Source organism: Schistocerca cancellata, chromosome 7 (genome assembly GCF_023864275.1).
Source record: "Schistocerca cancellata isolate TAMUIC-IGC-003103 chromosome 7, iqSchCanc2.1, whole genome shotgun sequence".
NCBI classification, from domain to species: Eukaryota; Metazoa; Arthropoda; class Insecta; order Orthoptera; family Acrididae; genus Schistocerca; species Schistocerca cancellata.
In genome coordinates, this window is record NC_064632.1 from 295,675,338 (window position 1) to 295,700,311 (window position 24,974).

Below are 24,974 nucleotides of genomic sequence, written 5' to 3' on the forward strand. Positions count from 1 at the left end.
TCCATTCCACGTCGAGTTGCTGCATTGCGTTGGGCAAAAGGTCTGACACGATATTTGGTGGTATTCTATGGCTTTTTTTACCTCAGTGTATGCCCTCAGGTGAAAAAAATGTTCACAGGACCAGGGTCCTCAACCTACTTCAGAACGTGCATATAGATTGTCATTTTAAGTCACTTCAGCATCAGTCAGTTTCACGACTTTCGTAAAATGCTTCTTCAGGCACAGGCGAACAGAGTGCGCTGCCTGCTGCATCTTGTCCACCTGAGACTGCGTTACCCTGGCTAGGAGCGGTTACTGTAACTGTGTTTGAAGCGGTAGAGATAGTAGCAATACCATCTGCATCAGAGTCGCTTCCAAATTCTAACTCTTCTGCGTGCTCTTCTGTAACCTCTTCGCAGCAGCTCATTACGGGACCTGCTAGAATTTCATCTGCCATGGAACTACGCTACTTCCATCACGTCATTCTCATAGATCTAAAAGATATATTGACTAGTGTGAGTATAATCTCTCTAACTGTAAAAAAAAAGGAAAGCAGATGCCTGTTACATTCATGCATGTGCACAAAATGTGTTCGTCATGTTATGTATTTTCAGTAATTATCCTACATGTGCACTGTTAACGGAAATAATTTATATTACCTTAGTAGCTACTGTTTTAGAGACAATTTGTGAAACAATATTATCTGCAATGTTCAGTCTTCAGTAGAAACAACATTTCACAGCATATAATCTGTAAAATTAGATGTAACTATTTGGTTCCATGTACGGCACGGAAGAAAACTACCTGTAAATACGTTTACACACGATTCCCTTGAGATTTTATAGTTTGTAATGTAGGAAATGTTACTGTGAATTATGCGTATCGTCGTTTATATCAAAGGACCTCAGAAGTCCTCAGCCGACAGTCCAGGAAGTTTCAGGCCAGGGCAACCTCAGCTGCTCTTTGTGGAACACATCTGCAGGGTGCGAAGATTCCTCCCTGTGGATATTCCCTTGACATAAGACACTGCTGAGTGACATTTAATTGTGGTATAATGTCACTCAGGAAGAATGGGACCAATTGCGAAATCAATAGGAGTACTGCACAATTGCTGTATTGATCACTTATCAAGAAGCCACCAGGTGATAAACCACTGACTTCCCTCGATACGTTTCAGGTAGAGCCCATACCCAGATTCTCATGAACATCTTGGCTATATGCTATATAAGGACAGTATGTAACAAACAAAGCCATGACAGCTTTGTTTATTACATGTTGTTATTGTTGTTGTGGTCTTCAGTCCGGAAACGCAGCTGTGTATGCTACTCTATTCTGTGTGAGTCTCTTCATCTCCAAATAACTGTTACAATCTGCATCCTTCTGAATGTGATAACTGTATTCATCTCTTGCTCTCCACCTACGATTTTTACTAATCCCCCCTCCACTTCCTTCCAATACTAAATTGATGATCCGTTGATGTCGTCTGCCTTAACTGTCTGAATAATTTCTTTTATCTCATCATACATTTTCTCAATTTTTTCATTATCTGTAGAGCTAGTTGGCGTATAAACATGCTGTGGTGGATGTGGACTTCGAGTCTACCTTGGCTGCGATAATGCGTTCGCTATGCTGGTCATTGTAGCTTGCCTGCATTCCATGTTGTTACTCATTATTAAACCCACACCTGCATTACCCCTACATGACCAGAAGTCCTGATCTTCCTGTAACTTAATTTCACTAATTCCCACTATATCTAACTTCACCCTATCCATGTCCGTTTTTAAATTTTCTAGCATACCTGCCCAATTAAGAGATCTAACATTCCACACTGCAATCTGTAGAACCCCTGTTTTTTTTCTGCTGATGACATCCTCCTGCGCAGGCCCCACCTGGAGATCTGAATGGGGAACTATTTTATCTCTGGAATATTTTACCGAATAGGATGCCATCACCATCCAACCATACAGTGCAGCTGCATGCCCTCAGGAAAAATTACAGCTGTAGTTTCCCCCTGTTTTCAGCTGTTCGCAGTACCAGCACAGTAAGGCAATTTTAACTGATATTACAAGGCCACATCAGTCAATCGTCCAGACCGTTGCTTCTGAAATTACTGAAAAGCCTAATGCCCCTCTACAGGAACACCACTTTTGTCTGGCCTTTCAGCAGATGCCCTTCCACTGTGAGGGCGCCTTCTGTACGGCTATCCACGTTACTGAGGCACACAAGCCACTCAATCGATGGCAATGTTCATGGTTCACGGTTGGGGTGGGAGGTTGTTAATTATTGTACTGGTCAGTAAATAAGAAGCCACCAGCTCATGAACCGCCGACTTTATTCGGTGCATTTCAGGTAGAACCCATCCTCAGATTGTAATGATCATCTTGGTGATCAGCTATATAAAGGCAGACAGTTCCTTACGTGCTGTCTTTATACAGGATGTTGCCGAAGTGATGGTCAATAATTCACACATGGAAAGTAAAGGCCAAAAATAGCTAAAAAGATCCAGTAAACATGGGTTCACAAATCAACTGTTGTCGAGATACATTTTCTGCTGCAGTTCATCAGTGTCTAGGAGCCCATGACATCTCTAAACGTTAAAGTAGATGTTCGAAATGTTGTCCATGCGTCTGAATGCAACACTGATTTGCGAATCCTCTCAGGCAGTCCTGGAAAATTCTGTAAATGCTGGAAGGCTGCCCAATCCTCAAGGGCAACTCCCCAAGAGAGTTGACCTCAGTAGCGTAGACCAGGCTTTTAGCGTCCGCAGCACGTGGTCGTGCGGCAGCGTTCTCGCTTCCCGCGCCCGGGTTCCTGGGTTCGATTCCCGGCGGAGTCAGGGATTTTCTCTGCCTCGTGATGACTGGGTGTTGTGTGATGTCCTTAGGTTAGTTAGGTTTAAGTAGTTCTAAGTTCTAGGGGACTGATGACCATAGATGTTAAGTCCCATAGCGCTCAGAGCCATTTGAACCATTTTTGAACCAGGCTTTTAGCATGACCCCACACACAACAGTTCATGGCATTTAAATCAAGAGACCTTGGAGACCCTAGTCTACGTATCCACTGTTAACCATACGTCCGAGCTAGAAGCAGGCGCACTCGTCACTGAAAGTGTGCTGGAGGACCGTCATGCATGAACCACACGTTCAGGCGTCGGTTCAGTGGGACATCATCACGTACATATGGAAGTACAGTCCGGAGAGTCAGCATGTACTGCTGCCTGGTTAGTCCCTGCGAAAGAAAATGTGGTCCAGTTATGCGGTATCTGAGTAGTTCTCCTCAGACGTTCAACGAATAACGCTGCTGATGTCGTCATACGTGTGTTGCATTAGGATTGAAATTGAAGCAAATGGGGCAGTTATGGTAGTTAAAAATACCATCATGGGCAAATCTAGCCATACTGTTTACAAACAGGATTCAGGGTACACTGTTGTTGCACCAATTAATAGAAGTTCTCTCTAGGTTCAAATGGTTCAAATGGCTCTGAGCACTATGGGACTTAATATCTGAGGTCATCAGTTCCCAAAACTTAGGACTACTTAAACCTAACTAACCTAAGGACATCACACACATCTATGCAAGAGGCAGGATTCGAACCTGCGACCGTAGCGGTCGCGCGGTTCCGGACTGAAGCGCCTAAAACCGTTCGGCCACACAGTCCGGCTTCTATCTAGGAGGGAATTCTTCATTGTGGAGGGCTTGCACTCGCTGGAGATGATGGGGATAGAGTACTTTCCGATGTAAACTCCGTCACACACTGCCATGACTCAGGACACGCAATCCCCTACATTTTATATCCTCTCTGCTTCGACCATCATCAGTTATTTTGCTCCCCAAATAGTAAAACTCCTTTACTACTTTAAGTGTCTCATTTCCTAATCTAATACCCTCAACATCACCCGACTTGATTCGACTACATTCCATTATCCTCGTTTTGCTTTTGTTGATGTTCATCTTATACGCTCCTTTCAAGACAGTGTCCATTCCGTTCAGCTGCTCTTCCAAGTCCTTTGCTGTCTCTGACAGAATTACAATGTCATCGGCGAACCTCAAAGTTTTTATTTCTTCTCCATGGATTTTAATACCTACTCCGAATTTTTCTTTTGTTTCCTTCACTGCTTGCTCAATATACAGATTGAATAACATCGGGGAGAGGCTACAACCCTGTCTCACTCCCTTCCCAACCACTGCTTCCCTTTCAGCCCCTCAACTCTTATGACTGCTATTTGGTTTCTATACAAATTGAAAATAGCCTTTCGCTCCCTATATTTTACCCCTTCCACCTTCAGAATTTGAAAGAGAGTATTCCAGTCAACATTGTCAAAAGCTTTTTCTAAGTCTACAAATGCTAGAATCGGAGGTTTGCCTTTCCTTAATCTAACTTCTAAGATAAGCCGTTGGGTCAGTATTGCCTCACGTGTTCCAATATTTCTAATGTAGATGGAGAGGTAAAAATCGACACACGTGCTTGGAATGACATGGGGTTTTATGAGAACAAAAAGAAAACAAAGTTCACAAAATGTTCGACAGATGGCGCTTGAACGATCTCTTGCGCGCGTCGTTTGGTGATGATCGTATGCTCAGCCGCCACTTTCGTCATGCTTGGCCTCGCAGGTCCACAGACCTCATCTATACGATTATTGGCTTTGGGGTTAACTGAAGTCGCAAGTGCATCGTGATCGACCGACATCTCTAGGGATGCTAAAAGACAACATCCGACGGCAATGCCTCACCATAACTCCGAACATGCTTTAAAGTGCTGTTCACAACATTATTCCTCGACTAGAGCTATTGTTGACGAATGATGGTGGACATATTGAGCATTTCCTGTAAAGAACATCATCTTTGCTTTGTCTTAGTTTGTTATTCTAATTATTGCTATTCTGATCAGATGAAGTGCCAACTGTCAGACATTTTTTGAACTTTTGTATTTTTTTTTTTTTTGTTCTAATAAAGTCCCATGTCATTCCAAGCATGTGTGTCAATTTATACCTCTCTGTAGACATTATTACGTGATTTATTCAGTTTTCAAATTTATACTGGCTGTTTGATCGCCCGGTATATTGTGAAAAGCAATGGTCCCGTAACACTCTCCTGTGGCACGCCAGAGGTTATTTTAACGTCTGTAGATGTCTCTCCATTGAGAACAACATGCTGTGTTCTGTTTGCCAAAAACTCTTCAATCCAGCGACACAGCCGGTCTGATATTCCGTAGGCTCTTACTTTGTTTATCAGGCGACAGTGCGGAACTGTATCGAACGCCTTCCGGAAGTCAAGGAAAATGGCTTCTACCTGGGAGCCTGTATCTAATATTTTCTGTGTCTCACGAACAAATAAAGCGAGTTGGGTCTCACACGGTCGCTGTTACCGGAATCCATGTTGATTCCTACAGAGTGGATTCTGGGTGTCCAGAAACGACATGATACGCGAGCAAAAAAACATGTTCTAAAATTCTACAACAGATCGACGTCAGCGATATAGGTCTATAGTTTTGCGCATCTGCTCGACGACCCTTCCTGAAGACTGGGACTACCTATGCTCTTTTCCTATCAATTGAAACCTTCCGTTCCTCTAGAGACTTGCGGTACACGGATGTTAGAAGGGGGGCAAGTTCTTTCGCGTACTCTGTGTAGAATCGAATTGGTATCTCGTCAGGTCTAGTGGACTTTCCTCTGTTGAGTGATTCCAGTTGCTTTTCTATTCCTTGGACACTTATTTCGATGTCAGCCATTTTTTTCGTTTGTGCGAGGATTTAGAGAAGAAACTACAGTGCGGTCTTCGTCTGTGAAACAGCTTTGGAAAAAGGTGTTTAGTATTTCAGCTTTACGCGTGTCATCCTGTGTTTCAATGCCATCATCATCCCGGAGTGTCTGGATATGCTGTTTCCAGCCACTAACTGATTAAACGTAAGACCAGAACTTCCTAGGATTTTCTGTCAAGTCGGTACATAGAGTTTTACTTTCGAATTCACTGAACGCTTCACGCATAGCCCTCCTTACGCTAATTTTGACATCGTTTAGCTTCTGTTTGTCTGCGAGGTTTTGGCTGCGTTTAAACTTGTGTAAGGTTTATCAGCTGGCGACCCCGTATTCGGCGGCCAGTGCAGCAGCCGGACCTGTCTGTACTCCGGGCGGCTCACCGGCGTGGCGGACGTCAGCGGGCGCGGCTGTGGCGGCGGCGGCCACGCTGTGCTGGTGGTGTCCCCTGCCGTGCAGCAGGTGCTGCCGCTCCTCGGACTGCTCCTCCAGCTCGGCCTCGGCGTCTGCGTCGTCGGAGTCGTCGTCGGAGCCGGAGGCGACGCCGGTCCAGTCGCCGGAGCCCGCGGACTCGTGCGGCGGCTGCTGGCGGTGCTGGCCGGGCGCGACGACGGCGGCGCTCTTCTCGGCGCTCTGCCAGTAGACGGCGCCGATGCTGGCCACGCAGCGGACGCGCACGCGCGGCGCCAGCGACGCCGTCACCGGCAGCAGCAGCGCCAGCCGCGACCGGTTCAGCCCGGAGAGGCCCTCCTCCAGCGGCGGCAGCGGCCGCACGCTGCGCTCGTCTTGCTGCGGGCACAGACGCAGGCCGAGCTGATAGAGTAGGCGCCCACGTCTATGTAAATAAAACTCTACATGTCCGTTTGATCCAAATCGTCAGTCTCCAAAATTTATTGGCCAATAGCTTTGAAATTGTGACACAACGTTGAATTCTAACAAACTTTTGTTTTCAGCTACCAACTTCTTTAGTATACGATGTAATACATATATCTACACACACACACACACACACACACACACACACACACACACACATATATATATATATATATATATATATATATATATATATATATATATATATATATATATAACTGGCCATTAAAATTGCTACATCAAAAATATGACGTGCTACAGACGCGAAATTTAACGGACAGGAAGAAGATGCTGTGATATGCAAATGATTAGCTTCTCAGAGTATTCACACAAGGTTGGCGCCGGTGGCGACACCTACAACGTGCTGACATGAGGAAAGTTTCCAACCGATTTCTCACACACAAACAGCAGTTGACCGGCGTTGCCTGGTGAAACGTTGTTGTGATGCCTCGTGTAAGGAGGAGAAATGCGTACCATCACGATTCCGACTTTGATAAAGGTCGGATTGTAGCCTATCGCGATTGCTGTTTATCGTATCGCGACATTGCTGCTCGCGTTGGTCGATACTCAATGACTGTTAGCAGAATATGAAATCGGTGGGTGTAGGAGGGTAATGCGGACCGCCGTGCTGGATCCCAGCGGCCTCGTATCACTAGCAGTCGAGATGACAGGCATCTTATCCGCATGGCTGTAACGGATCCTACAGCCACGTCTCGATCCCTGAGTCAACAGATGGGGACCTTTGCAAGACAACAACCATCTGCACGAACGGTTCGACGACGTTTGCAGCAGCATGGACTATCAGCACGGAGACCATGGCTGCGGTTACCCTTGACGCTGCATCACACACAGGAGCGCCTGCGATGGTGTTCTCAACGACGAACCTGGGTGCACGAAGGCAAAACGTCATTTTTCGGATCAATCCAGGGTCAGTTAACAGCATCATGATGGTCGCATCCGTGTTTGGCGACATCGCGGTGACCACACATTGGGAGCGTATATTCGTCATCGCCATACTGGCGTATCACCCGGCGTGATGGTATGGGGTACCATTGGTTACACATCTCGGTCACCTCTTGTTCGCATTGACGGCACTTTGAACAGTGAACGTTACATTTAAAATGTGTTAATACCCGTGGCTCTATCCTTTATTGCCGGCGAGGGTGGCCGAGCGGTTGTAAGCGCTACAGTCTGGAACCGTGCGACCACTACGGTCGCAGGTTCGAATCCTGTCTCGGGCATGGATGTGTGTGCTGTCCTTAGGTTAGTTAGGATAATGCACGACCGCATGCTGCAGGTCCTGTACGGGCTTTCTGGATACAGAAAATGTTCGACTGCTGCCCTGTTCAGCACATTCTCCAGATCTCTCACCAACTAAAAACGTCTGGTTAATGGTGGCCGAGGAACTGGCTCGTCACAATACGCCAGTCACAACTTTTGATCAAGTGTGGAATCGTGTTGAACCTGCATGGGCAGCTGTACCTGTACACGCCATCCAAGCTCTGTTTGACTCAATGCCCAGGCGTATCAGGGCCGTTATTACGGCCAGAGATGGTTGTTCTGGGTACTGCTTTCTCAGGATCTATGCACCCAAATTCCGTGAAAATGTAATCACATGTCAGTTCTAGTAAAATATATTCGTCCAATGAATACCCGTTTATCATCTGAATTTCTTTCTTCCGGGTGGTCCATTGATAGTGACCGGGCCAAATATCTCACGAAATAACCATCAAACAAAAAAAAAAAAACTACAAAGAATGAAACTCGTCTACCTTGAAGGGGGAATCCAGATGGTGGTATGGTTGGCACTGCCATAGGTCAAACAGATATCAACTGCGTTTTTTTTTCTTTTTTTTTTTTCTTTTTGTATGCTGCCCGGTGTCCTGTACGACATCATCCAAGTGTTTGGACCGTTCGCCGGATATTTACGTTATTTAAGAAAACAGGACGTGTTCAGCCACATGTGAAACGTCAACCAGGACCTGCAACAAATGGTGATGCCCATGTAGGTGTTTTAGCTGCTGTCGCGGCTAATCCGCACATTAGTAGCAGACAAATTACGCGAGAATCGGGAATCTCAAAAACGTAGGTGTTGAGAATGCTACATCAACATCGACTGCACCCGTACCATATTTCTATGCACCAGGAATTGCATGGCGACGACTTTGAACGTCGTGTACAGTTCCGCCACTGGGCACAAGAGAAATTACGGGACGATGACAGATTTTTTTCACGCGTTCCATTTAGCGACGAAGCGTCACAACAGCAGGTGTCAGGATGCTTTTGATCACATAGTATATATATATATATATATATATATATATATATATATATATATATGTGTGTGTGTGTGTGTGTGTGTGTGTGTGTATGTTAAAGAAGACGCCCATATTAAAATTCACCTTTGCGGCAGCAACCTATGCTAGTTTCAACACAGGATCATACTGTAAATTACCGTTTGGTACATTGGCCTTTGTTTCGACACGTGCTACGAGTACCTTCATCTGTATGAAATTATGATAAATCGTAAAATGACATTGCGAAAAAGCAATGGCCCTAATTTAGAGCAGCTATGCTCAAGTCAAAAATAAAATAAAGCGTTCCACTCATTGCCATGTGTGTCTAGCTAGAATCGACATCAAACTGTCTGATATTGATCCTAGCTAGGCACATATGGCAAAGGCTGGAACGATTTATTTTATTTTTGACTTGGGCATAGCTGCTCTAAATTCGGACCATTGCTGTTTCCCAAATTTAGTTTTACGGTTTATCATAATTTCATTGTGATGAAGACACTCATAGCACGTGTCGAAACCTAGGTCAATGTAACAAACAGTAATTTGCAACCGGTTCGCTGCATGGTCCTATGTTGAAAACATATATACCTATGTGAAACATTTTTAGATTTTTGTAATATTTCCCTATTATTAAATTTGTAAAAATTATATATTACATGTATTACAAATATTTAAATAAAACACCCACGTATTCTAAAGCAACGTTACCTCAAAATTTCAAAGCATCCGGAGAAAAACTTTCGGAGATTTTTGATTAGGAACATCAACAGTTGCAACGCAAGCACAAACGTAGATGTTCGTTCTCTTCACACTCTCAAATCTCCGGAAGCTCTTCACGGACTGCTTCGAAATTCTGGCGCCACATTGAATTACAATACCCACGAGGTTTTACGAGGTGCATTCAAGTTCTAAGGCCTCCGATTTTTTTTCTAAGTAACTACTCACCCGAAATCGATGAAACTGGCGTTACTTCTCGACGTAATTGCCCTGCAGACGTACACATTTTTCACAACGCTGACGCTATGATTCCATGGCAGCGGTGAAGGCTTCTTTAGGAGTCTGTTTTGACCACTGGAAAAATCGCTGAGGCAATAGCAGCACGGCTGGTGAATGTGCGGCCACGGAGACTGTCTTTCATTGTTGGAAAAAGCCAAAAGTCACTATGAGCCAGGTCAGATGAGTAGGGAGCATGAGGAATCACTTCAAAGTTGTTATCACGAAGAAACTGTTGCGTAATGTTAGCTCGATGTGCGGGTGCGTTGTCTTGGCGAAACAGCACACGTGCAGCCCTTCCCGGACGTTTTTGTTGCAGTGCAGGAAGGAATTTGTTCTTCAAAACATTTTCGTAGGATGCACCTGTTACCGTAGTGCCCTTTGGAACGCAATGGGCAAGGATTACGCCCTCGCTGTCCCAGTACATGGACACCATCATTTTTTCAGCACTGGCGGTTACCAGAAATTTTTTTGGTGGCGGTGAATCTGTGTGCTTCCATTGAGCTGACTGGCGCTTTGTTTCTGGATTGAAAAATGGCATCCACGTCTCATCCATTGTCACAACCGACGAAAAGAAAGTCCCATTCATGCTGTCGTTGCGCGTCAACATTGCTTGGCAACATGCCACAAGGGCAGCCATGTAGTCGTCCGTCAGCATTCGTGGCACCCACCTGGATGACACTTTTCGCATTTGCAGGTCGTCATGCAGGATTGTGTGCACAGACCCCACAAAAATGTCAATTCTGGAGGTGATATGTTCAACAGTCATTCGGCGATCCCCCAAAACAATTCTCTCCACTTTCTCGATCATGTCGTCAGACCGGCTTGTGCAAGCCCGAGGTTCTTTCGGTTTGTCGTCACACGATTTTCTGCCTTAATTAAACTGTCGCACCCACGAACGCACTTTCGACACATCCATAACTCCATCACCACATGTCTCCTTCAACTGTCGTTGAATTTCAATTGGTTTCACACCACGCAAATGCAGAAAACGAATGATTGCACGCTGTTCAAGTAAGGAAAACGTCGCCATTTTAAGTATTTAAAACAGTTCTCATTCTCGCCACTGGTGGTAAAATTCCATCTGCCGTACTGTGCTGCCATCTCTGGGACGTATTGACAATGAACGTGGCCTCATTTTAAAACAATGCGCATATTTCTATCTCTTTCCAGTCCGGAGAAAAAAAATCGGAGGCCTTAGAACTTGAATGCACCTCGTATATACCTCCTGCAAAGCCATCTTGCATATATGCAATACGCATCTAATAAAAGGGGAAACGTCATATAATGTAAATATTGCTTTGCTCAAAATCCTTAATATTCGAAATTTCTTGACCGATTGATTCGAACTTATGACGCAAAGGTGAATTCTAATATGGCCGTTTTTTACGTTCCTACTTCTTTAAAACACACACACTCACGCTCCAGGCAAATGCTGGGATGGTTCCTTTGAAAGGGCACGGCCGACTTCCTTCCCCATCCTTCCCTAATTCGATGAGACCGATGACCTCGCTGTTTGGTCTCTTCCCCCAAACAATCCAATCCAATCCACACACACACACACACACACACACACACACACACACACACAGTACATATATACAGGGTGGTCCATTAATAGTGGCAGGGACAAATATCTCACGAAATAAACATCAAACGAAAAAACTGCAAAGAACGAAACTCGTGTAGCTAGAAGGGGGAAACCAGACAGCGCTATGGTTGGCCCGCTAGAAGGCGCTGCCATAGCTCAATTGAATAGCATATTTCATGGCAGGTGGAGTGGTCGTCGAAGCAGCACACCATGGCCCGCACGTTCACTGGATGTGACGTCCCTGGATTTCTTTCTGTGGGGAATGTTGAAGGATATTTGCTATCGTCATCCACCTACAACGCCTGACAACATGCGTCAGCGCATTGTCAATGCATGTGCGAACATTACGGAAGGCGAACTACTCGCTTTTGAGAGGAATATCGTTACACGTATTGCCAATTGCATTGACGTTGACGGACATCATTTCGACCATTTATTGCATTAATGTGGTATTTACAGGTAATCACGTTGTAACAGCATGCGTTCTCAGAAATGATAAGTTCACAAAGGTACATGTATCACATTGGAACAACCGAAATAAAATGTTCAAACGTATCTAAGTTCTGTATTTCAATTTAAAAAATCTACTTGTTACCAACTGTTTGTCTAAAATTATGAGGCTTATGTTTGTGACTATTACAGAGCCATCTATCACAAAGCGAAAACAGTGGTCCAACTAAAAGATTCATATTTCTTTACGTGCTACAGGAATATGTAATAAAAAATGAGGGTTCCTATTAAAAAAAACGCAGTTGATATCCGTTTGACCTATGGCAACGCCATGTAACGGGCCAACCATAGCGCCATCTGGTTTCCCCTTCAAGCTAGACAAGTTTCATTCTTCGTAGTTTTTTCGTTTGACGCTTATTTCGTGAGATATTTGGCCCGGTCAAGATCAATGGACCACCCGGTGACATGGGACGGGCGTATATATATATATATATATATATGCCCTCCCATGTCACCGGCGTGCGTACAATCGAAGGAAACACAGTCACTTGTGAGCGAACGGTCTAACGCAACGGTGTCACTGTGTTTTCGAAACATGACGGAGTTGGATCAAGATTGAATGTGGCAGAGGTTGTACAGCACGACAGTGTCATCAACGTCTTCAAGAGGCGTGCAGGGAATCGGCATTTCCGTACAGAACAGTGGCACATTGGTTAAGGCCTTCAACGAAAGTCGGCAAGCTGTGGCAGACATGCATCGGGCTGGTCGTCCTAGCGTCTCTGTGGAAGAAGTGCATGCTGTTGCCGCATTAGTGGACAATGATCGGCGCCATACGATTCGAGAGCTCGGCCACGAAACCAGATTAGCGCATACGGCTGTGCTTCGCATCCTGAAGGAACGCCTGGGCATGCGAAAAAGTGCATCACGATGGGTTCCGCATGGTTTGACGGAAATATATATATATATATATGTGTGTGTGTGTGTGTGTGTGTGTTTGTGTGTGTGTGTGTGTCTGAAAACATTGTTACCAAAAATCTCAAGATGTACCTTTCCGATTTACTTCAGACCTTCACATGTTACTGTACTAAACGTTAACGTTGTTGTTGTTGTTGTCTTCAGTCTTGGGACTGGTTTGATGCAGCTCTCCATGATACTCTATCCTGTGCAAGCTTCTTCACCTCCCAGTACTTACTGCAACCTACATCCTTCTGTATCTGCTTAGTGTATTCATCTCTTGGTCTCCCTATACGATTTTTACCCTCCACGCTGCCCTCCAATGCTAAATATGTGATCCCTTGATGCCTCAGAACATGTCCTACAAACCGGTCCCTTCTTCTTGTCAAGTTGTGCCACAAACTCCTCTTCTCCCCAATTCTGTTCAATACCTCCTCATTAGTTATGTGATCTACCCATCTAATCTTCAGCATTCTTCTGTAGCACCACATTTCGAAAGCTTCTATTCTCTTCTTGTCCAAACTATTTATCGTCCATGTTTCACTTCCATACATGGCTCCACTCCATACAAATACTTTCAGAAACGACTTCCTGACACTTAAATCTATACTCGATGTTAACAAATTTCTCTTCTTCAGAAACGCTTTCCTTGGCATTGCCAGTCTACATTTTATATCTTCTCTACTTCGACCATCATCAGTTATTTTGCTCCACAAATAGCAAAACTCCTTTACTACTTTAAGTGTCTCATTTCCTAATCTAATTCCCGCAGCATCATCCGACTTAATTCGACTACATTCCATTATCCTCGTTTTGCTTTTGTTGATGTTCATCTTAAATCCTCCTTTCAAGACACTGTCCATTCCGTTCAACTGCTCTTCCAAGTCCTTTGCTGTCTCTGACAGAATTACAATGTCATCGGCGAACCTCAAAGTTTTTATTTCTTCTTCATTGACTTTAATACCTACTCCGAATTTTTCTTTTGTTTCCTTTACAGGTTGCACAATATACAGATTGAATAACATCGGGGACAGGCTACAACCCTGTCTCACTCCCTTCCCAACCGCTGCTTCCCTTTCATGGCCCTCGACTCTTATAACTGCCATCTGGTTTCTGTACAAATTGTAAATAGCCTTTCGCTCCCTGTATTTTACCCCTGCCACATTTAGAATGTGAAAGAGAGTATTCCAGTCAACATTGTCAAAAGCTTTCTCTAAGTCTACAAATGCTAGAACTGTAGGTTTGCCTTTCCTTAATCTATTTTCTAAGATAAGTCGTAGGATCAGTATTGTCTCACGTGTTCCAACATTTCTGCGGAATCCAAACTGATCTTCGCCGAGGTCGGCTTCTACCACTGTTTCCATTCGTCTGTAAAGAATTCGCGTTAGTATTTTGCAGCTGTGACTTATTAAACTGATAGTTCGGTAATTTTGACATCTGTCAACACCTGCTTTCTTTGGGATTGGAATTATTACATTCTTCTTGAAGTCTGAGGGTATTTCGCCTGTCTAATACATCTTGCTCACCAGATGGTAGAGTTTTGTCAGGACTGGCTCTCCCAAGGCTGTCAGTAGTTCTAATGGAATGTTGTCTACTCCCGGGGCCTTGTTTCGACTCAGGCTAACGTTGTTAGCAAACAGGAAACCTGTATTTATGGCTTATTGGTGGTATGATTAGAATATTACTACAAATACAAATCTGCAGTAACAATAAACGAGGGTCATGGTACAGATAGTGAAGAAACGATGCACTGAGGGATGGGAGGAAGTGGACACAGAAAATGGGAAGGAGGTGATCGACATAGGGAGGGGACAGGAAGAGGTGAAGAGAGAGAGAGAGAGAGAGAGAGAGAGAGAAGGGGTGGATAGAGAGGACGAGGAGGTGACTGACAGAGAGAGGCGAAAGGAAGAGGAGTTGGGCAAATAAAGGGGAAGAGGAGATGGACAGATGGAGGGAGAGAACGAGATTAGGACTTGTATCCAATTCCTAGTCATATCAGAAACTTCTTCTTTCTCTATTCTTTTTCTTCCATTCAATTAGACTGAGCCACAGCAAAATGTATCCGGATACTATAAAAAGACAGGCACAATAACATTATGCGAAGTGGAATGTACAGAAGTTAGATTTCCTACAACGAAACGTCATTATTGACCTAAAATCTTAATAACCTGCATTAAAACTACCGAAGTGTAGGAGGAATGGTCAGTATTCAGGGATGTGACAGTGACGACCATTACAAGTAACAAAATCTAGTGGACATAAACTCAGAAGTCCATACTATGAGCACTCGTTCGTCTCCACTATTGTGAAACAAATCAATTCTACTGAAAAAGTGCTCGTAGGTCTTCGATCTGGAAAAGCGTTCGGCAATGTAAAATGATGCCGGATGTACGAAATTCTGAGAAAAATAGAGGTCAGTTGTAGGAAAGACGGATAATACACAGTATCTACAAGATCCAAGAGGAAAAGTAATAGTGGAAAACCGAGAACGAAGTGCTCGGATTAAAACGGGTTTAAGACAGGGATGTAGTCTTTAGAACCTATTGTTCAGCCGCTACATCGCAGAAGCAATGACGGCAACAAAAGAAAGGTTCCGCACTAGCATAACAATGATAAGATTAGCTGGTGACATTTCTGTCTTGAGTGAACGTGAAGAACAATTACAGGATGTGTTGAATGAAATGAACAGTCTAATGAGTACAGAATATGAATTGAGAGTAAACTGAAGAAGAGAGTAATGTGAAGTAACAGAAACGAGATTACCGAGAAACGTAACATCGGAATTGGTTGTCGGAAGCAACTGAAGCTAAAGAATTCAGCTGCTTAGGCAGTAAAATAACCCATAACGGACGGAGCAAGGAGGACGTAAAAAGCAGATTAGCACAGCCAAAAAGGGCATTCCTAAAAGCAGACTAGCATAGCCAAAAAGAGCATTCCTGTCTAAGAGAAGTCTACTTGTATCGAACATACGCTGTAACATGAACAAGAAATTTATGACGATGTATGTTTGGAACACAGCTTGTATGGCAGTGAAGCATGTTTTGTGGAAGAACCGGATCAGGAATAATCGGCGAGGAAAAGAATATAAGGAAAACACTGACAAGAAGAAGGGACAAGATGAAAGGACATCTGTTAAGACATCAGGCAATAACATCCATGGTACTAGAAGGAGCTGTAGAGGGTAAAAACTGTAGAGGAAGACAGAGATTGGAATACATGCAGCAAATAATTAAGGACGTAGGTTTCAAGTACTATTCTGAGATGAAAAGGTTGGCACAGGAGAGTAAGTAGTAGCTGATCACACCAAAACAAGTCAGAAGAGTGAAAAAACGTGCAGTAGAAGAGATTTGTTCCACAGTAGCGAAGATGAACAAGTACTTTTAGCTCTGAAGGTATCTATTTTAGAGCCTATGATTACTAGACTTTTTGTTTCGGATGGTTGATCCCGTTATATCCCTGAATACTGAATATTCCTTCTGGAACACACCGTAAACGATTCCTTAACAAACTCACGCTATAAAACAAAGACTATAAACAGATTGTTGCTGTATGTCTTCCACTACTTGCATGAATGAAGAAGCGGTAGGTACAGTTCACATGAACATGATAGGGGAGCCAAAACTTGAAGACAGACTGCGAAGATGTGAAACAGAATTTAGTCAACGACATTACAATGGCTTTGAATTCATTTAACTGATCTGAGGAACTACTCTTCAGGTGACTGTGACTCACATCTTGCTTCCATACAGTAATAGTGTCACAGACATAGTCTGACAAAATGTATGTTGTGCCTCTTCTCTTACGTACCCTTCAATGTTCGCCGTATTGTTCCATACATATACTGTAGTCGATCTAGCTTTATGTTCCCTTCATCATAGACGTTAAAAGATAACTCAAAACCAAAATAAGCGAATCTTGGAACTTGTCCTATTGGTTGATCGTCAATTACCAACTTGGCTCTAGTGGGTATTTTCCTTGCAGTGCAATAACACTTGTTTTCCTCATACCGTCCTTAAAAATTACAACTTTTACAAATGATATTTAGCAAGTTTAATAATTTCTGAAGCTTATCTTGGTCGTCCTGCAGGACGAATTGACCGTCCCTGTAAAGCATAGTATTTATGTAAATTTTGTTATTCGGTTTTATTCCTGCATGCACATGTTACTTTCACTACCAAATTTCTTCGTACATATAGAAGTTCCTACAAAATCAATGAAGGTGATGTAAATTAAATTCTCTTCTCTTCTCCAATATCTGTTTAAAGCCAAATAAATTGTCTATGAAACATCTCTCTTTTCTGAATCCACATTGTTCTTCCTGTAAAAGAGAGTTCGTTATGATCTTATGCCTATTGTTTGCTGTTTAGCATATATTCCATTACCAACAATTCCACGGTAGTTAATACAAGAGCTATCACCTTTCTTGAAAAGTGACATTACATACAGTTTTCTCTATTCCTTGCGTATGATTTTCCTTTCCCAGCCAAGGTTAATTAAATGTAGGTACTTGAATTTAATAACCAAACCATCATATTAGAACAACTCCACATTATTTTATCTAACGCTGTGGATGTCCTTTTTTAAAAGGCTTTCATTGCTGTATTAAATCCCTCTATATCTACTGGGTTAATTCCTGCAGCACCACTATCTATGCTTTGATCTTCTTAACACGCGCTTTGACTGTCATTGTACAATAATTTTTTATAATTCTCGATCAATGATTCTTTTGTCATTACATTTACACTGGAAATTTCATCATCACTATTAATAAGTTTTATTAAGTTATAAACTATCTCTTGGGTCCCACGGACCCAGACTTCAATTGACTTTATTAATCTATCTCGAGGTACTTGCTTCAGTTTCCCTGTTATTATTTCTACATCTATTATATTCTTCTTCATTTTCTGAGTTGAGATTCTGCACAATTTTTAGGTACGTTACTCGTTTTTGCTTGACAGCTATTGAAATTCCTCCATTCTGTATTTTTAGACCCGCCTCTCTTCTGAATTTCCTTCTTGATAGATTGTTTGGCTACTTTCTTTTTTGCTTAAGCTATATTTTCCCTTTCTTAACACTTATTAACGAAGAATGCTGTGACCAGACCTTCAAGTAAATACCATTCGTCAGGCGTCCACAGGACAGACATAGGCCTACGTGCATCATGATATAATGTGCTCATCACTGCACGAAATATGTTCACTCACCCACAACCCGATGATTCCATAGTCTGTTTCAGTCTGAGCGACATTGTGCATTTATCTATATGATCAGTGACTTAAGTACAGAAAAAGCACACATACGACAACATAGTCCCATCGGCGCAACGCTCTGCCTGGGTTTGCTATAGCAGAAATCGTCTGCAACAGAGATGAAGCCTGACAAGTGATCCACAACTGTAGCTTTCAGAGATTGTCTGATACGTAATTCCTTTGGTCCGCCACAACGGTGACGGAAGTTGTCCTTTACGTTCGCACTTCACCGATATAACCCTTATGAGAAACCTGGATGCCTGAAACTCATGTGAAAGATATAATGAAGTACACACAGCAGGATGGAAATTTTTTTCTGAAAATACCTTATTCTTATGTTTTTTAGGGTGGGAAGTCCAAATAGGTTACTTAAAAAATGGTATCACCCACCATTTCTCCACATTTTACAGTTAAATTAATTAAATTTATCAATTTCTTAAAGAATTTAACAGATTTTATATAGTTAAAATAATTTAGAAAGAAGGTGTAATGAATGTAAATGACATTGGTAACACTGCTGAAAAACATTTTCTGGTAAAAAAGGTCGATTCTATATTTATGTTAAGAGATGGTGTTTTGTTTACTGTCAACCTAACCTCACTTTCCCGTTTTCAGGACATGTGCTCAGTACAATGTCTAATCGTGAGTGTAAAAACTCTGCTGACAGTTTCTGTTATATTTGTGGTGAATTTTCGATTAAAAAACACTAAAGAAACATTACAGACTTTGTGAAAAAGGTGATCAAGATAAATATTGGGCGCCATATAAGGTATGTTATGTGCGTGGTGAAGATCTGAGAAAATGGTCCTATGATAAGGAGGGAGCCAAGAAATCATTCTGATGATTGCTTCTTTTGCAGTGTTGATATTACTGATCATAATTCGAAAAACAAGAAGGTAATATAATGATTATAAATAATCCGCCTCGATTGCAAATAGAAACCGGATGTTGACCTAGGTTTCGGCGGGGATAACCACTCCTTCTTCACCTGAGAGCCTGCGGCCCACCGAACGTTGGCTGGGGTGAGGAAGCAAAGAAAACATAGAGGAACTCTGCAATGCTCTAGAAAACTTTATTTTATGCTTACTATGTAATTCTTTATTTTATACTTACTTTTATAAGGTTTAATACCTTTTTCTAATTTTGTTTAATGTTATTTTGGCTATTTTTAGAAGACGTCCGATTTTTGCATTTATTTTTCAAGCTCACTAAGTGTAAAGTTCTTGAAAATAATTTTTTTATAGTGACAGTTAATTATATTTTCCAAGAATAAAATGTAGATAGTGCACAACACTAAATAGTTAATATTACACGCTTTTAAAATATATTTTTAATTATTTTCTATTTTTTAAAATTAAAAACACAATGGGGGTCCTGTTTTGGACACTTCCCTCTGTATTTCTAACTTTCTCAGGCTAGTCGCCAACCTTTGGGAAGATATCAGTTAGCTGTGGGAACAGCACGTTTTGCCGTTAAGTCGTTGTATATGATAACGCACGAAACGTGCAAGCGTAGTGCGCCTCAGGCATTCTGGATTTATAGAGGATGTCCCAGCTATCTTGTCCACCCAAAATATCTCTGGAACAACAGCAGCTATTGGAAAACGACTTTCACCGGTATCAATGTAGGGCTGGTGCCCATGAATGTATATATTTGGAAACATTCTAAAACGAAAGCATATGTGTTTTTTAACACAAACTTATGTTTTTTTAAATGGACCTCCTATATTTTTTCTTCAGCAATCCATAGCATGACAAAGCACATACACAATGGCGTTAATTGCATCGCAATATTCCCATTACATCCCGAGATATTGAGACGCGAAGTTGACGCTTGAAACACCCGACATGCGCTGCTAGCGCACGTCCTGAGGTTCAGGCGTGAACCCCATGCTGCCCGTAATCGCGATGTGATTGACATGTGTAATCATACCTCCATACTTATCAAGAGGTCCGAAACGAATAATACGGTCTGCTGCCATCAACTCTCAGAAGCACATAATGGTTTCCCTCTTGCGCGTTTTACGTATCTACGTACACAAAATGAACCAGTACCGATCTATGTACACCCGTCAGGTTGTCTTATTTATCCTGCACACCCAAAATAAGGTTTATCTAATGCGTTATATGACCCATTGTGCCTGTCATGTTACAGAACCGCATCACCCCTAGACTATGGGATAAATACCTGCTGGAATATACGACGTTAATGCAGGATGGCAGCAGACCATATTATTCGTTTCCGACCTCTTGATAAATATGGAAGTGTGATTACGCATGTCAATCACATCGCGATTACGGGCAGCATGAGGTTCACGCCTGAGCCTCAGGACGTGCGCTAGCAGCGCATGTCGGGTGTTTCAAGCGTCAACTTCGCGTCTCAATATCTCGGGATGTAATGAGAATATTGCGATGCAATCAACGCCATTGTGTATGTGCTTTGTCATGCTGTGGATTGCTGAAGAAAAAATATGGGAGGTCTATTTAAAAAAACGTAAGTTTGTGTTAAAAAACACATATGCTTTCGTTTTAGAATGTTTCCAAATATGTGCATTCATGGGCCCCAGCCCTACATTGATACTGGTGAAAGTCGTTTTCCAATAGCTGTTATTGTTCCAGAGATATTTTGGGTGGAAAAGATAGCTGGGACACCCTGTATAATGCATCAATAGAGAGTAACGCAACGAAGCAAAATATTTTTGAAGTCGCCAAAAAAAAGAAAAAATTGTTTGTCCTAAAGACAGTTGCCGCCCCTCTCCTCCTCCCCCACTCACAGTTGTATGACGTGTCGAAATATTATTTAGGCGTCGCTGTCTGTAGGTCCGTGTGTGTGTGCGTTAATCAATGCCTCACGTTGGAGGTAGTCTTTGTGATATCCATAACGAAGCCGTTAGCAATTCCCGCATAGAAAATGAGGTTTTCTGTGCGTCTACAGCGTGAAAGCAACAAATCTGTCGAATTCCGATGCATAGTTAATAAAGATGGAAATGATGATAAATAACATGCAAATTAGACTTCCCCGAAGCGTTCGTGGTCCGCCTGGACATGTGACTCGGGCTCCCAGAGCTGCGTTGTGTGCTGGCCGTCTGGCTGCAGCAGAGCTACCTCTGTATTCTTGTTAGTCTCAAAAAATATGTAGCGTCATGTTATTTGCTCATTTATTTACGTTCTCCATAGATCAACAGAAATAGAGAACAAACTATTTTATGATGCATAACTAGAGCATTTCTATGCTAGAACCAGTGGATACGGAAGACTCTTCATATTCCCAGTATTACACTGTTGTTTTCATATGGCTGATCTTTTGTAAGCACAGCCATTTGTCAGCACGAGACTTCTGGTCGCATGCGAGACGTACACTGCTTACTGGATATTTTCGTGCAGTGTGTACCCAACGAGTCGCACGATCCAAGAGAATTGTCAGTAAAGTACACAAAGCAACTTCCACACTCTACTTATCCAACCACTCACTAAGCACAATCAAGTAATAACATAATCTAATATAAACCTAACAAATGCATGTAATAGTATAAAACATAAAAATCTTAATTGTATCTTTGTTATATTGTAAATGTATGAATTACTGCGTTGTATAAATGTGTTATGTTACTTTAGTATCTTCAATACCACAAAAAAAAAAAAAATTGTGTGCATTGTACTTAGAATACGTCTGTCACCCAAGTCAATGTTTAGAAAACAGTAGCTTATCTTATAACCTCGAAACTTTCGAAAAAAAAATATAACTCTGTCCATAGATAAACCATTTGTATGTAAACAAAAACTGTCAGTCGACAACATGGCGGATAACGCAGTGCGCCTGTGTAAAATACGTGATAAAAAGTGTTTGTGTTGTTGCGAGAAAGAAGAAAAGCCAAGAAAAAACAAGGAGAGGAGAATGTAAGTAAAGTGAACAACTGATAGTGCGTAACTAAAGTAGGGCAACTTTTTACACTTTTCTCACCAAAACTGACCATCAAAGGCATATCAAAAGTTACACAGACGGAGGATATAAGATGACATATAAAACGTGGTTTGCGTTTGAAGCTCTATCAATTTAGTCATTCGATAATCCTGAGTACTAATCAGCAAATTAATCAATTCTGTTGTTTATGTTCCATACTGCCCTTTAGATAAATGCATGATACGTGAACTCGAATGTGATACCAGCATCGTCCACAAAAAGAATTATTTGCGCTTTATATTAATTAAAGATGAGAAGTCATCACCAGAAAGGACATATCATATACCATACCGACTGCATGTTGTTGTTGTTGTTGTCTTCAGTCCTGAGACTGGTTTGATGCAGCTCTCCATGCTACTCTATCCTGTGCAAGCTTCTTCATCTCCCAGTACCTACTGCAACCTACATCCTTCTGAATCTGCTTAGTGTATTCATCTCTTGGTCTCCCCCTACGATTTTTACCCTCCACACTGCCTTCCAATACTAAATTGGTGATCCCTTGATGCCTCAGAACATGTCCTACCAACCGATCCCTTCTTCTGGTCAAGTTGTGCCACAAACTTCTCTTCTCCCCAATCCTATTCAATACTTCCTCATTAGTTATGTGATCTACCCATCTACTCTTCAGCATTCTTCTGTAGCACCACATTTCAAAAGCTTCTATTCTCTTCTTGTCCAAACTATTTACCGTCCATGTTTCACTTCCATACATGGCTTCACTCCATACAAATACTTTCAGAAATGACTTCCTGACACTTAAATCTATACTCGATGTTAACAAATTTCTCTTCTTCAGAAACGCTTTCCTTGCCATTGCCAGTCTACATTTTATGTCCTCTCTACTTCGAGCATCATAAGTTATTTTGCTCCCCAAATAGCAAAACTCCTTTACTACTGTAAGTGTCTCATTTCCTAATTTAATACCCTCAGCATCACCCGACTTAATTCGACTACATTCCATTATCCTCGTTTTGCTTTTGTTGATGTTCATCTTATATCCTCCTTTCAAGACACTGTCCATTCCGTTCAACTGCTCTTCCAAGTCCTTTGCTGTCTCTGACAGAATTACAATGTCATCGGCGAACCTCAAAGTTTTTATTTCTTCTCCATGGATTTTAATACCTACTCCGAATTTTTCTTTTGTTTCCTTTACTGCTTGCTCAATATACAGATTGAATAACATTGGGGAGAGGTTGCAACCCTGTCTCACTCCCTTCCCAACCGCTGCTTCCCTCTCATGCCCCTCGACTATAAATTATATATTTATCATTTGTCAATGTTTTCATTGTATCTTAGTAATTCGGAAAACTCGTAAAACAAATTATCAGCATGTTTCAACAACTCTATGAAAGATACAGCAATGTTGAAGACAATCGAAAGGCAACGACATTTGTCGTTAGTTGGAAATATGTCATCTTACGGTCACCACTACACGAAAGTGCGCTATCTTCTACGTAAAAAGTAAGATTCCTTTATGTCGGGGGGAACACATTTCTCTCTTGTTACGGACACCTTTTTACATTCGTCCTCTTGCAGTGCTCATCTCAGAGGAGACGTTTCGTCTCGCCTATATAAGTCTCTCCTCCCATGTGCTATAGTACCATTTACTGGCCCGCCCGGTTAGCCGATCGGTCTAACGCACGGGTTTCCGGAGTGGGCAGGAGCGCCTGGTACCAGGCACGAATCTGCCCGGCGGACTTGTGTCGAGGTCCGGTGAGGCGGCCAGTCTGTGGATGGCTTTTAGGCGGTTTTCCGTCTGCCTCGGCGAATGGGGGCGTGTTCCCCTTATTCCGCCTCAGCTACACTATGTCGGCGATTGCTGCGCAAACACGTTCTCCACGTACGCGTACACCATCATTACTCTACCACGCAAACATAGTGGTTACACTCGTCTGGTGTGAGACGTTCCCTGGGGGGTGGTCCACAGGGGGCCGAACCGCACAATAACCCTGGGTTCGGTGTGGGGCGACGGAGGGGTGAAGTGGAATGCGGTAGTAGTCGTGTGGTTGTGGACCACTGCGGCTGCGACTGCGGCGGAGCCTCTCCGTCATTTATAGGTTCCCGGTTAACATAAAATACAATACAATACCATTTACTGGGTGACAGTTGTTGAACTGCGTGAAATAAAATAGTTATAACTTCTGAACGGTTTGCGTTAGGACGTTCAAACTGCACAGTTGGCAGCGGGGCATGATGGAAATTGGTATGCACACGCTCACTCGCCTTGTTGGCCATTTTGAAGTGAAAATGTCGCGATACAGCATGCCTGAGCGTATAGCGCTTGTGAAGATCTAGTATGCGACCAGTAACAGCCCAGCTACGGCTCAAAGGATGTTTGCGACCGAATTCCAGCTGAAGATACCGGTCTAAGTGTGCTAACAATCAAGAATTTGATCTGCAGGTTTGAGAGAATGGGAGTGTTCGTGATGACAGTATTGGCAATGTCTGTCCTCCAAAAAGGGTGAAAACGCCTGGAAACATCGAGAAGACACGCGCCGTGTTTCAAACCAGCCCCAGGAAACCGATCAGACGAGTTGCGCAACAGGTGGGAATCAATAGGGAGACACTGCGACAAATTGTTGTTGAAAACCTGCATGTCTTCTCAGACAAAATTCAAACCCATCAGCCATTAAGCCCCAGGGCCATGGAACAGTGGTTCTGTTTAGACAACACTATTGTCCACAGAATTGGCGAAAAGGACTTTGACGTGAATATGGTTTGGTTTAGCGACGAAGCCCACTTTCATTTGGACGTGATAATCAACAAGAAAAATTGGCGCATTTGTGGAACTGAGAATCTGCATCTCGCAATCGAGAGGTCTCTTCACCCTCAACCGGTGACAGTTCGATCACGGAATAATCGATGCGATATT

At 42.7% G+C, this 24,974-nt stretch overlaps 1 protein-coding gene across 2 annotated transcripts in view; it reads right to left on the reverse strand.

Annotated features, from left to right (window-relative positions):
- LOC126092479 (uncharacterized) overlaps positions 1-24,974 on the reverse strand; it is a 352,804-nt gene that overhangs the window by 4,329 nt on the left and 323,501 nt on the right. The window contains exon 5 of one of the 2 annotated variants that reach the window (XM_049908099.1): positions 6,116-6,521. In XM_049908099.1, coding sequence (XP_049764056.1) covers positions 6,116-6,521 — 406 coding nt within the window. Of the gene's footprint in view, positions 1-6,091; positions 6,522-24,974 lie in introns of both variants that reach the window. The other variant, XM_049908098.1, reaches the window with a different exon arrangement.